Source organism: Rana temporaria, chromosome 5, assembly GCF_905171775.1.
Source record: "Rana temporaria chromosome 5, aRanTem1.1, whole genome shotgun sequence".
Lineage (NCBI taxonomy): Eukaryota > Metazoa > Chordata > Amphibia > Anura > Ranidae > Rana > Rana temporaria.
Window position 1 is genome coordinate 273,856,452 of NC_053493.1, and position 15,144 is coordinate 273,871,595.

Sequence of the window (15,144 nt, forward strand, 5' to 3'; positions counted from 1 at the left end):
GCAAACTGTTGGCGCTATATAAATCCTGTATAATAATAATAATAATATCTATAAAAGGTGTAAAAAGAAGCTTCTGAAGAGCCAAAAACCCCAGATTAAAGCAAGCCCTGCACATAAGTATTTTTTCTGTTCAGCCTACATGACCAGGATCATTTCTCTGCTCATTAAACCCAAAGTATTTTGTATCTATACCTTTGATGTCTGCCTCTTTGAAAAGTCTGCAACCAATTTGTTTGTAGTATATTAAAAATGGGGGCCTTAGATGGGGTCTCCCTTAACATTATGCCCTAAACAATGCATTTTGGGTGTATTCCCATACCCAGATTTGACTGATCTGACTGATCTTCTGAACGCGGATCTTTCCCCTTGATGGTTGCTTTTCCCCCCACTGACATGGACCCAGTGGTTGGACTACTTACGTTTCGATACTGCATCATCATGTTTATGGACTTTAAACTCAAATGTATGAGCGTTCTTGAAACATGTCCAATGGACTGACTCTGCATTTCTCCTAGGAGAAACATATAAACTGTGTACTTGTACACTTTTTGGAATTATTCACAAGCCCTGCAGCTTGCAATAGATGGCCAGTATGAAGGTATGGGCAGAAAGCTGGGGGGCTTGTCTGCAAAAGCCTGACCTATGTACCCCTAAACCATTGATCACGGGTACAATGCTTTCAAAAGCTCCTACAGGGAAAAAAAGCATTTTTTTCCCTTCAGAAATGTGTATTTATTAATTTGTCTTGAAAGGTGAACTTATTTAAAGCCCCATGCAAGAGGATAGTATTAAAAGGCAGGGCAAACCCAAGCCATACTGGCAGGATGGTCACAATTTCCTGAATCGCTTTTATACAGAACTAGGCAGTTCAATCTATCCTTCCTGGGTACTATGAATAGGTTGAAATAAAAACACAATTCTGTTTTGGAGGGCTTGATAAGTTCCATAGTGATCAAGGACATGACAAACCTGTGAGAAAGCATTTAAAAATAAATCCTGTATCTATTGAAACCTAACCCAACTGGCAGTGGCGGCCCGCCCATAAAGGGCGCCCGGGCGCCGCCCCCCCCTCCCCCAGTCAGTAAAAAAAAAATCTAAAAAAAAAAAAAAAAAAAGTTTTTATTTAAACATGTCCCTTTAAGGAAAAAAAAATTCCAAAAAAGGTTCTTATGTGCACGGAGTCCGGGCATCGGGCGCCGGGAACAGCGCAGTATGGGTAGCGCCACGTCTGTGCAATCACGGGATTGCAGACGTGGCGCTACATTGGCAGTCCAAAAATGCCTTTGTGGCGCGGTCCATCGCGCCACTTGCTTCCGGCGCGATGGACTGCATTGTTATGGCTGGGCGGGTGCATCCACTATTTGTGCTCGTTCCGTCCCGACGTCCCTGGAAGAACAGGAAGTGACGTCGGGACTCGGGGCGCTCAGTGCGAGTACAGGTAAGCTAAGCTGAGCTATGCCGCCTGCCTCTGCCCCTCTGTAATGGACTGTTTTCTTTGTAAAGTTCGGCGGCAGCAGGAGCGGTCCACCCCCCTTCTTTAAAGATTACCTTTTTTGCAAAATTTTTTTTATAGTGAATATTCGGCCGAAATCGCGACACGAGGGGTTGGGTTGTCCGCGATTTCGGCCGAATATTCACTATAAAAAAAAATGTGGAACATTTGGAATTTTTTCGGCCGAATGTTCACTAGACATGGTGAGCAATTAACCCAGTGCAGATGTAGGCTCATTGCAAGGGTGGATTTTTTTTAACATTTTCATGGAGTTGGGCTTTAATAAATTATTTTTAATGTTCAATGCAATGCATATTATGGGTGAAATGCCAGCCGTCAGCAGCCTGAGCCCAGGAGAAGATGGGGAGCTACAAGTCCCAGCAGGTTATAATATAAGGCTCCTAGGTGGATGGGAGTCTTATATTATAACCTGCTGGGACTTGTAGTTCCCCATCTTCTCCTGGGCTCAGGTGCATGCAATCCACCATCTATGGGACTACAAGTCCCAGCAGTGAGAACAACTGGACAAAGATGGTGGATTGCATGCACCTGAGCCCCAGGAGACGATGGAGAACTACAAGTCCCAGCAGGTTATAATATAAAGCTCCGAGGTGGATGGATGACTGGACAGTGACACAGTGGGGACAATTGGCACAGTGGCTGTGTTTGATGGCATGGTACAGTGGCTGCATTTGATGGCATGGCACAGTGGTGACAATTGATGGCACAGTGACCACAATTGATGGCATGGCACAGTGGCTGTGTTTGATGGCATGGTACAGTGGCTGCATTTGATGGCATGGCACAGTGGTGACAATTGATGGCACAGTGACCACAATTGATGGCATGGTACAGTGGCTGCATTTGATGGCATGGTACAGTGGCTGCATTTGATGGCATGGCACAGTGGCTGCATTTGATGGCATGGCACAGTGGTGACAATTGATGGCACAGTGACCACAATTGATGGCATGGTACAGTGGCTGCATTTGATGGCATGGTACAGTGGCTGCATTTGATGGCATGGTACAGTGGCTGCATTTGATGGCATGGTACAGTGGTGACAATTGATGGCACAGTGACCACAATTGATGGCATGGCACAGTGGTTGCATTTGATGGCATGGCACAGTGGCTGCGTTTGATGGCATGGTACAGTGGTGACAATTGATGGCACAGTGACTGCGTTTGATGGCATGGTACAGTGGTGACAATTGATGGCACAGTGGCTGCGTTTGATGGCATGGTACAGTGGTGACAATTGATGGCACAGTGACTGCGTTTGATGGCATGGCACAGTGGCTGCGTTTGATGGCATGACACAGTGGCTGCGTTTGATGGCATGGCACAGTGGTGCGAATTGATGGAACAGTGGCTGCATTTGATGGGCACAGTGAGGCTGCGATTTTTTTTCTTCTTCGTTTGCGCCCCCCCAAAAATTTTGAGCACCAGCCGCCACTGCCAACTGGTTTGATGTAGTAAATAAGGAATCTCCTGACTATAAAGATTTTAGCTATAGATTATATGACAAGAAAAAAATCATAATGCACATATTTATCTAACATTTTATGACAAAGCAAAAAGATGAAATCATGTCTCCAGTATTGTCAGAACTAGCAGATAATTTAAAGTATTGAATAAAAACAGCTAGAGCTGGTGGCAGTGTCCACTTGTAAGGAAATTCTGGGAAGGGATTTTTAGAATCACTTCTAAAATATTTGACTGTATTATATTACCAGATCCAATGACGGCCTTACTTAACATTAAACCAGAAACCCTTTCTCGGAATCAGCATAAGTTATTTCTTTTGTTTATGATAGCCGCAAAACAGGTAATAGCTAGTGCATGGAAATCACCTGCATTACTGTTGTCGGAAGCCGAAAAAAGAATGAATCTTTCATTCGTACATGCTAAACTAGAAGCGCTAGACAAAAATGGATTGGAAAAATTCGATAGCATATGGAAACCCTGGGCCATATACTATACGTCAGACACTTTTGACTCAAGAGTTCTCATGTCATGGTATTGATCCCCTTTTATGGATAATAGTGAAATAAAATAAATGAAATCCAACTTCGGAACACCACTACCATCTCCCTTCCCTCCATTAGTTCCCATTCCCATTTATTATAACTTTTTTATTTATGTTTATTTATATCTGTATAATACTTCAACTCCTACAACAGTACAATTATTATTGCATTTATCTGTATTTCAATGCTGTATCTCATTCTAAGTTGTTGTCATCTGACATACTGTAACTGTTGTAATCTATTACTTTAAAATAAAAACATAAGAAATTAAACCTCACTAAAAAAAAAAAAACAACTAGAGCACAAGAGCAAGACACTGAGCCCATGATCAGCTATACCAATTACAAGATATACATTTATCTGTTCTTTAACATTTAAAACGCTGAACACACGGAGCAATCTGCCCAGGCAACCGGTGAAACAGGCAACTGGTGAAACACTAACACCCTGACTGGGAAAGGCTTCTACTATGAGATCTGTAGGTTGGCCATACAGTACTGCATATGTAAGGTGTCCAGAATAAAAAAAAAGCACAAAGATTGATACAACCAAACCCGATGGTCACCTTTGGTAATACCTGCAGTAGGCTCTGCAAGCTTGGGGGGAATACAAATTGCTGGGCTTCAATTTGCACAGACAAGAAAAATAATACAGAACACAAATGTCCTGCTGAACCTCTCAGATAGCATTGCTCACAATCACATCAGTTTAAGTAATGAATACATGGGCCCAGGTTTCCCTCTTATAATTACAAATCCCTTGGTTTAAGTAATATATCATAAAACAACTGTCCTATTTTAAACCACTTCAGCCACGGACCATTTTGCTGGTCAACGACCGGGCCACTGTTTGCAATTCGGCACTGCGTCGCTTTAACTGACAATTGCGCGGTCGTGCGACGTGGCTCCCCAAAAAAATTGGCGTCCTTTTTTTTTCCACAAATAGAGATTTCTTTTGGTGGTATTTGATCACCTCTGCGGTTTTTATTTTTTGCACTATAAACAAAAATAGAGCGACAATTTTGAAAACAAATGAATATTTTTTACTTTTTGCTGTAATAAATATCCCCCAAAAATATAAAAAAAAAAATGTTTCCTCAGTTTAGGCCAATACGTATTATTCTACATATTTTTCGTAAAAAAAATCGCAATAAGTGTTTATAAGCGTTTACAAAATAGGGGATAGTTTTATGGCATTTTTATTAATATGTTTTTTCTTACTAGTAATGGCGGCGATCTGCGATTTTTATCGGTACTGTGACCTTATGGCAGACACTTCGGACACTTTTGACAAATTTCTGGGACCATAGGCAAAAATGCATTGATTACTGTAAAAAATGCCACTGGCAGGGAAGGGGTTAACACTAGGGGGGGTGAGGAAGGGGTTAATTATGTTCCCTCGGTGTGTTCCAACTGAAGGGGGGGTGGGACTGACTAGGGGAAATGACAGATCACTGTTCATACATTGTATGAACAGACGAACGGTCATTTCTCCCGGACAGAACCTGTCTCTGTAACGAGCGCTCGCGGGTGCCCGGTGGGCATGCGCGTCGGCACCAGGGGGCGCGCGCCCCTAATGGCTGCAATGTGAAGTGACATATAGCTACGTGATTTCACGCAGCCGAGCCGACCTGCCGCCGTATGACTGCGGCGGCTGTTCGGCTAGTGGTTAATATCAAAGGATACCAAAACACATCCCAGGCAATACCCAACTTCCAACTTTTAGTTAATCCAGTGCTGAAATAACAATATAAAACTCACTCTCCCCAACTGTCTTTTGTTCAGCCCAGTTCTAGGTTTGACCATGTATCAATTAAGACTAGTCCACACAATCTGTGTATCCATCCAATGGAAAATAGCTTACCATTGGAAATCCTCATCGTTACCAATAAATCAACTTAGGCAAGAAAATAAGTCCATATTCTAAAATAGTACCTGATCATTTGATTACCGCTTTCTCTAACTATAAGAAATAATTTTATCTCACAAAAAAACAAACAAATACAGCCTATAATAAGGGAGTATAAACAGATATGCTTAAGGAAAGGCCTAGATGACGCTGACACAAAAAACAGAGTTAATTTCTGAAAAGTGCTTTTTTTGCTCTGAAACCAAGCAAATTCAGTATTTTTCACCTCTAACCTCTATTTTTTTCCAGCAAATTAGATGTATTGGTGTACTACACACAAGAGTTATTATTTTGGGGACATGTGCATAAATAAAAGGAATATATTGTTCCATGGAGATCAGAAAGACTTCATAAAATGAGAAAAATAAAGCATCATAATAACCACCATATATTCTGTTCCCAGTAGCTGTGGGTGGATGACAATAGTGGTCCTGTCTGCATTCAGCAATTACAACAACTGTAATTAGGTCAGATGAAAAAGCTGCGCAGAAGACCTAGAAACTGACATGAATAGTTTAATATTGGTTGAAAAAAAGTTTGAAATGCAGGAGTCCTTTTTAAATGCAATGTTATTACTACAATTAGATGAGTGTTTTCAAATATATTTTGTCTTAATTGTCATAATTTCTTTGAAAAATAAAGGGAAGCCTATGCCTGCAGTTATAAAAAGAAAAGGATTTCAGCAAATATTAAAATACTGATTTAAACAAAAAGATCAATATTCCCTCGGCTTTAAACAACATCATATTATAAACCTGTGTTAATGGAACAACCAAGCATATGTTGAAAAAAATGCAGAAGTTACTTTCAATTGATGGAAAATCAAAAAGTTTAGTGGATCCAAAGATATGGATGGTTGAACTTGCATGCAAATCCTGCATGTACCTGTAAAAATATTTTTTGGGCCCTTTCCTCTCTCTCCTCCTTATTGGTCCTTTAACCCCTTTTAGCTTTCAGCGCTGTTGCATTTAGAATGACAATTGCGCGGTCATGCTACACTATACCCAAACTGAATTTTTATCATTTTGTACCCACAAATAGAGCTTTCTTTTGGTGGTATTTGATCACCTCTGGGATATTTATTTTCTGCAAAAAAAAATCACCGAAAATTTAGAAAAAATATGTTTTTTTTTGTTTCTGTTATAAAACATTGTAGATAAGTACGTTTTCTCCTTCACTGATGGGCACTGATGGTACTGCACTGATGGGCACTGATAAGGCGGCACTGATGGGCACCGATGAGGTGGCACTGATGTGGTGGCGTTGATGGGCACTAATATGCGGCACTGATGGGCGGCACGGATGGGCACTGATAGGCGGCACGGATAGGCGGCGTGGATGGGCTTGGATAGGCGGCACGGATAGGTGGCACAGATGAGCGCAGATAGGCAGCACAGATAGGCAGCACGGATAGGCAGCACAGATTGGCACGGATAGGCATGGATAGGCGGCACATATGGGCAATGATAGGCGGCATGGATGGGCACTGATAGGCAGCATTGAATGGATGGGCACTGATAGGCGGCATGGATGGGCACTGATAGGCGGCAAGGATGGGCACTGATAGGTGGCACAGATGGGCATAGATGGGCACTATAGTATGTGTTGTACTAATGGATGCCAATCAGTGCCAAACAATGCCTGCCAATCAGTGATGCCCATTGTGGGCACTGATTGGCATCCATTGCGGCACTGATTGGCATCCATTTTTTGTGTCCTCCTCATCCCTGGTGGTCTAGGGTGGCATACCTTTTTTTTGCATCCCTGGTGGTCTAGTGGGCATCCCTGGTGGTCCAGTGGGCATCCCTGGTGGTCCAGTGGGCATCCTCGGGTGGCTGTGCTGATAATCGATCAGCACAAACCCCCCCTGTCACAGGAGCAGCCGATCGGCTCTCCTACTCGTGTCTGACCGACGCGAGTGAGGAAAAGTTGATTACCGGCTTTTCCTGTTTACATCGTGATCAGCCGTGATTGGACACGGCTGATCACGTGGTAAAGAGTCTCCATGAGAGACTCTTTACCTTGATCAGTGTTGCGGGGTGTCAGACTGACACCCTGCAACAACGATCGCCGCGATGCGCGCCCCCGAGGGCGCGCATCGGCTTAAAATCCTGAGGACGTCATATGACGTCCACTCAGGATTCTACAACCACTTTGCCAACGTCAATATGTCATTGGGGGGCGGCAAGTGGTTAAAATTAGTACTTTCTGCTAGAAAATTACTTAGAACCCCCAAAAATGATATACATTTTTTTAGCAGAGACCTTAGAGAATAAAATGGCGGCTGTTGCAATATTTTATGTCACACTGTATTTGCACAGTGGTCTTTCAAACACAATTTTTTGGGAAAAAATACACTTAAAAAAAAAAAAAACAGCAAAGTTCGCCCAATTTTGTATAATGTAAGAGATTATGTTACGCCAGGTAAATAAATACCCAATATGTCATGGACTGGCGACAAACTGCTGTATTTAAACATCTCCCAGGCTGACCCGAAACTTTTACTGCTGAGCTAAATGGGAGATGTGGAGGGAGATAGATATTGTAAGTTATGCTTAACATTTTACCTTATACTACGCTAGGCAGGAGATTATGTTAAAATGGAAGTCGAAGGACCCTCCTACTCATGACTCCTGGCGGAGATCGGTGACCTTGGTGCTCCCATTGTACAGGCTGACCTATAAAAGCAGGCAGTGTCCGGGGAAATATGATAAAGTATGGTCTGCTTGGTCTGACACTTGTGCGTTTTTTGATCCCCTCTCCCTCTAAATGTACGGTCGGTATGACTGATGTGATGGCCGCCTTCCCTCTCCTGATTCCCCTGTGGGCCCCCCCCCCCCTCACCCTTCCTCTTGCTCTGCTCTCCTTATCCCCTTGATTACTCCCCTTATCACTGGTCCCCTCCCTGCCCCCAGATTCTTGTTGTACATGTTAACTTATATACTGAGGGAACCGATGGGGGTGGTGGTGTGACTGGGCTTTTATGTCATACTGGGTGATTAATAGAGCTATTCTCCTAGGTGATGTATGGGCGGGACTCCCCGCCTACTTACGGAGGTTCTGATTTATTCTGCTGCACTATTATGTTCTGTAAATTGCTTGAGTTGTAATGCTGAATTGTCTAAAAAAAATAGCTTTTCCTGTAAAAAAAAAAAAAAAAAAAACACTCCCTAGGCGACGCTTTAAAAATGTTTAACAGTTACCTGTTTAGCGTAACAGAGGAGGTCCAGTGCAATAATTATTGATCCCACTCTAACTATCGTGGTGATACCTCACATGTGTGGTTTGAACACTGTTTACATTTGCAGGCACGACTTATATGTGTTCTCTGATGCATGCAAGCACAGAGGGATGGGGCACTTTACTTTTTTGTTTACACTGTCCCTTAAAAAAAAAATACTGATCACTTTTATTGCTGTCACAAGGAATGTAAACATCCCTTGTGACAGCAATAGTCACATGTCAGGTATTTTCTTGGAGGGATCTGGGGTCTATAGTACGCCAAATCCCTCCTTTGCACTTAAAAGCATTCAAAACACGTTTGGCTGTTTGGAATACTGCCTTTTATTTATTTTTTTATCTGGCCCTGTTAAGGCTCCATTAAAGTCATGACATCGCTTCTGGGTTACTAGATCCGAGACCCAATCAGAGCCGCTTTCTTCGGGTCTCTGGCAAGCCGGCAGGTGTGCTGGTGAGTCACTTGGGCCTCCAGGGGGAAGATGCGTAATTGGTATCACCGAGTACTTGAGAAAAAGTATCGGTACCCGTACTCGGTCTTAAAAAAACTGGTATCAGTGCATCCCTACTTTAGTCCAAACAAACATCAAGAGAAGAAAAATACGGTGTTTTTGCTTCTGTCTTAGAAAGCATTTAATGCTTATCAAAAAATACCATCAAAGACATAGTCGTTCATGTTACACTACTGCATTACTGCACATTGTCATGGATATGCAGTAATGTCTGGCAGCTTACTATGCTCTCCATGTGTTCACCTTAGAGGCCACACCCTCTCACCTGGCTGCTTTTATCATCTCTCTTCCCTGTATGGCTCCACCCCAGGCCATATCAGGAACCCTATATTAACCAGTGCATTGCAGGTCTGCCCTGCTGATCAACGTTGTTTGTTAAGCATTGTGTGTTTGGGTTCCTGCTTGCCGTGTGCTACATTTATCTCTGTGTACCGATCTTGGCTTGTCCTTGACTACTCCTGTTTGCCTGTGACCCTGACCCTTGGCCTGTCCCTTGTTTATCCTTGTCTGCTTGTCGCCCTGACCTTGGCTTAACCCTTCACTGTCTCTTGTGTCCTGAGTGGCTGCTTCCCCTCTCTCCCTATGGAGCGTGACCTAGAGGACTCTGGGGGCCTCGACCTGGATCAGTTGCAGCTAAGGCCATCCTCACCACTAGAGGCTCTGGTGTATACCAGCTGGATCTTAGACTCCACGCCCTGGGGAATCTTGGGCTCAAGCTTATGAACGAGTTCTGTACCGGGAGCTCGTTCGTAAATCCAACAAAGATCAGCGCTTGCAGACAATTGCTTGTCAGAACACAATGGCACAACGAGGGAGATCACCGCACCAATATTGCTTGTGTTAGTACAGCGATCTGTCAATTATTGTTTCATTCAGCTCATTGGGTTGAACAAAAAAACCTGTGTGTGTGTACCCAGCTTTACACGATTGGACATGCAAATACATGTTCGTAGGGGATCAACTGTACAATAACTATTGGTGTTATTCCCTGACAAAAAAAACTGGAGCTCTGTTGTGTGTACTTCTCACACCATATGCAGAACAGCCAACATTTGTTGAGCATTTTTTTAATTATAACATTTATTTAAATATTTAATATATCATTTAAACAAACTTTTATTGTTTTAAAAAAAGCTTTTAAGCATTTATATACATTTTTAGTGGTCAGACTGCTTGCTAGCAACCAACCATTCTCAAGCTTTACATAGATTAAAGCTGAACTCTAGCCTTAGGCCTCGTACACACGACCGGGTTTCTCGGCAAAAAACAGCAAGAAAACAGCTTCTTGCCGAGATTCCTGTTCGTGTGTACGAGGCATTCAGGTTTCTCGTTTGGAAATCTGGGCAGAATCTCAACGAGAAAAAAAAAAAGAGAACCTGCTCTCTTTTTTCTCGTCGAGATTCTTGTCAGCCTGTTTCCCGACGAGAAACCCAAGAGTGTGTATACTTACCTGTCGCCGTGGAAACCCGCGCATGCTCGAAATGATTTTCATGCATGCGCGGAAGCTTCCACGGCGACAGGTAAGCAAGATGGCGGCGACAGCATGACGTCACCGCGTTCTTTCCTTTCAATGAAAGTCCATACACTCCGGCGGCAAGAGTTTCTTGCCAAGAATCTCGTCAAGGAAAACGACGGGTTTTTCCTGACGAGATTCTCGGACGTGTGTACGAGGCCTTAGCTTTAGATTAGCAAGGTTATACAGGCTCATCCCCAGTATTGTAAATGCTTACTCTGATTTCGCTGGACACAAAGCTTTCCACAGTGTACGTCAAAAGCTGCAGCAAGTCAGATAGAGCCCGCTACATTTTCTGATGTTGTGCATCATCTAGCTCGTGCTTCCCCATCCTGGCTGTACTTGGTCTGCCACTTTCATTTATTAATCATGAAAGGCTCAGCGTCATATCTGCTCTATACCTAGAGCAATCTGCATGCAAATGTAATCTGCCTAGGATTACTCACAGACATTGGTTTTGCCAATGCATTTTAAAACTAGAGGAACACTCAATAAAAAACATAACACAAACTTTTGTACTGGAGTTTAGCAAACTAAAAGTGTGCATAAACAAAACGATTTGAATATTTATTATTTACCTGTGGGTTCTCATGTGTTTTTTGCAGTTTATGGATGTCTTAAATGTTTTCTGACAATAAGGACACATATACGGCCGCATGTCATTATGAATACCCATGTGACGCCTGAGACTGCCACCGGTCGTAAAAGCTCCATTACATACAGGGCACTTATAGGACCTCAATCCAGTATGAGTTCTAACATGTGCTTTTAAGACTCCAGAGGACGCAAAACCTCTTCCACATTGAGTGCACTTAAAGGGCTTTTCACCAGTGTGAGACCTATGGTAAAAAAAAAAGAACAAATATTTAGACAGAAAAAGAAACACAACTATGAAAAGTTGTCTCAAAATAGCAAAATCTTTCTATACTTTGGGAAGACTCTGTGGAAGGTTCTGTATTGTTGGTAAATTGCACAAAGTCTGATCTTCCTAAACATGAATCTCTTGGTAGAAAATACAAACATGAATTCCAGGTGGATATTACAATATAGATGTTTAGTTTTGCACATAGTGGTAAAGGGTTAGAACACATTCTGCTGTTATTCTAGTTTTTTTTTTGTGCCCAATAAGATTTTCTGTCTGGATAAGAAATCTCTCCTCTGGGACACAAACTGGAAGAAACCTTTTTTCAGTAAAATGTGAACTGTCTGTGAATTTCTGTCCCATTAACCCCTGCTAGCCTAATTTTTGTCCTGTTGTTACAAGGACACCCCAAAAGCATCAAAGGCAGCAACAAAACTTGATACAGTAGAAGTAAATATTCTAAACAAGTACCCAAGTACCCCAATCCCAGTTTTGCACATAGTGGTAAAGGGTTAGAACACATTCTGCTGTTATTCTAGTTTTTTTTTGTGCCCAATAAGATTTTCTGTCTGGATAAGAAATCTCTCCTCTGGGACACAAACTGGAAGAAACCTTTTTTCAGTAAAATGTGAACTGTCTGTGAATTTCTGTCCCATTAACCCCTGCTAGCCTAATTTTTGTCCTGTTGTTACAAGGACACCCCAAAAGCATCAAAGGCAGCAACAAAACTTGATACAGTAGAAGTAAATATTCTAAACAAGTACCCAAGTACCCCAATCCCAGTTTTGCACATAGTGGTAAAGGGTTAGAACACATTCTGCTGTTATTCTAGTTTTTTTTTGTGCCCAATAAGATTTTCTGTCTGGATAAGAAATCTCTCCTCTGGGACACAAACTGGAAGAAACCTTTTTTCAGTAAAATGTGAACTGTCTGTGAATTTCTGTCCCATTAACCCCTGCTAGCCTAATTTTTGTCCTGTTGTTACAAGGACACCCCAAAAGCATCAAAGGCAGCAACAAAACTTGATACAGTAGAAGTAAATATTCTAAACAAGTACCCAACACCAGGGCCAGATTAAGAACATCATGGGCCTGGTGCTGAGGATTTTGGTGGGGCCTTTTAGGCTGCATTCACACCTCCGCGACAAGTAACGCCGCGTACGCGGCGTATTTTGCCGCGAATAGTGTAACTTTTTTTTTACAAATCCTTCCTATTGCTTTGTATGGCCGAACGCCAATGCCGCCTGAAAAAAAGGGTCCAGGACTTTTTTTCATGCCGCAGGTGTACGGCGTCTATGAGATGTGAACCATCTCATAGACAGCAATGGGAATTCTCCCCTCCAGCGGCACGAGCGGCCGGCGTCGGGCGTTTTGTCGCGGAGGTGTGAATGGGGTGTAATAAATAATAAATAAATGTGTGGGAATGACATGAACGCAGCCCAGCCAAGGCAAGTGACCAAAGGCACAGAACCCAGAAGGAAGACCGGGTGAAGATGGAAGTGCCCGGGCCCCGCCTGATTCATCGCAGCGCAGCACTGGAGGGCTCAGTCTGAAAATTGAAGTGTACACTAATGTGATAATATGCTGTGCATACTTGTACGTTGTGGCATAACCTACCCCAGGGCCTCTAAAAAGTAGTAATGTCAGGAAAGTTTACTACCGCTTTATTATCACAGGATCCCAGGAGCCTCTCATGGGGCCCCCTACTGACCCGGTGGACGGTGGCCCTTGGGCAGTGCCTAAGTGCACAGTTGCCAACATTTTAAAAATATTTTCAGGGCCACTTTTTTATATAAGTGCTATATTTAGAGTAGCTGAGATCCCCGATGTTCCTCTATACATCATAGTAGTAATCACAAAATTAAATGAGTATTAATAATGGGGCAGAACAAATATGAGAACTGATATTTCCTTTAGTTGAACTAACAAAAGTGTGTCCATTCTAGAGCTGGTAACATTGAGGATATTCAGTATAATTTTAAAGAACTGTTTTTGTGGGTAAGCGACATAGGGGAGGAGTATGGACGGTATATAAGTGGGAAGTATGTGCAGGTGAGGGAGAGGAATGTGGAGGGTCTAACAGTGGGCACTATGTACAGGAGAGGAGTACAAAGGGTATGGAAAAAAGCACTATGTACAGGAGAGGAGTGTGAAGGGTATGACAATGGGCAGTATGTACAGGAAGAGTGAGGGGGTATGACAGAGGGTAGTACGTACCAGAGAGAAGTGTGGAGGGTATGATGGGGCAGTATGTACAGGAGAGGAGTGTGGAGGGTATGACAGTGGGCAGTATGTACAGGAGAGGAATGTAGACGGTATGATAGTGGGCTCTATGTATAGGAGAGGAGTGTGGAGGGTATGACAGTGAACACTATGTATAGGAGAGGAGTGTGGAGGGTATGACAGTGGGCACTATGTATAGGAGAGGAGTGTGGAGGGTATGACAGTGAGCAGTATGTACAGGAGAGGAGTGTGGAGGGTGCGACAGTGGGTACTATGTATAGGAGAGAAGTGTGGAGAGTATGACAGTGGGCACTATGTACAGGAGAGGAGTGTGGAGAGTATGACAGTGAGCACTATGTACAGGAGTGGAAGGATATTTAGTGACTGAGTAGTGGTTAAGCGGGTCATACATGGATTGAAATTACGCCAATTATGCAGAGACCAGCCATAGTCAATCTATGTATGGGCTAGCTGGTTTTACACAAGTCAATCTATTAATCAACTTGAGTACAACCAGCCTGTTTTTTTTCTTAAAGCAATCAGTGCTGCCAGCTAAAGTTATCAACACTGATCATTGTACGCACTGGCAGGACACAATAACACTGCAGGAGTGATTCCCCCATCCACAGGTCAGCAGGTGAGAGGGTGTGTGGGGACAGGCTGGGGAGAGATACTAGTCAGTGGCTGGGTAGGCACTGGTAGTATCAGAGCCAGATACACACAGGTTACATACGCCACGATCGTTAGAGCGAGAACAATAATTCTAGTACTAGACCTCCTCTGTAACTCTAAACATGTAACCTAAAAAAATGTAAAGCATCGCTTAGGATACCAAAAAAAATTGTGCTAACTTAACTAACTAACTGTTTTTTTAATGAATGAAACATTTTTTTCCAAAAAAACATGTTTAAAAAATTGCTGCGCAAATACCGTGCTAGAGCTGCACAATTAATCGTTAAAAAAATCGTGATCTCAATTCAACCCTCCTGACGATCTTCAATGCAGAGTTTGCTGATTCTTTCATATAACAAGTGGAGAGACTTTCAGCTATCAAAAGAAAATATCTGGGCAGTCTGCCAAGTTTTTAACAGGAAACATTGTAACTAACACTTCCTTCTCAGATCAAAGGGATAAACTTCTGTGTGTAAAGAAAAAATCTGGGCAGTCTGCGAAGTTTGTAAACAAAATGAAACATTGTAACTAACTAACATTGTAACTAAATTTAACCACTTAAAGTCCAACACTTGTTTCTTAAGTTAGAAAGCAATATTATTTGCTAGAAAATTACTTGGAACTGCCAAACATTATATATATTTTAGCAGAGACTCTAGGGAATACAATGGCTATTGCTGCAATATGTTATGTC

General features: G+C 42.6%; 1 protein-coding gene across 3 annotated transcripts in view; it reads right to left on the reverse strand.

Annotated features, from left to right (window-relative positions):
• The window catches only part of ZNF236 (zinc finger protein 236), a 274,436-nt gene that overhangs the window by 136,282 nt on the left and 123,010 nt on the right, over nt 1-15,144 (reverse strand). For all 3 annotated transcript variants that reach the window (XM_040353869.1, XM_040353871.1, XM_040353870.1), the window contains one exon: nt 11,273-11,533. In XM_040353869.1, coding sequence (XP_040209803.1) covers nt 11,273-11,533 — 261 coding nt within the window. The remainder of the gene's footprint in view (nt 1-11,272; nt 11,534-15,144) is intronic.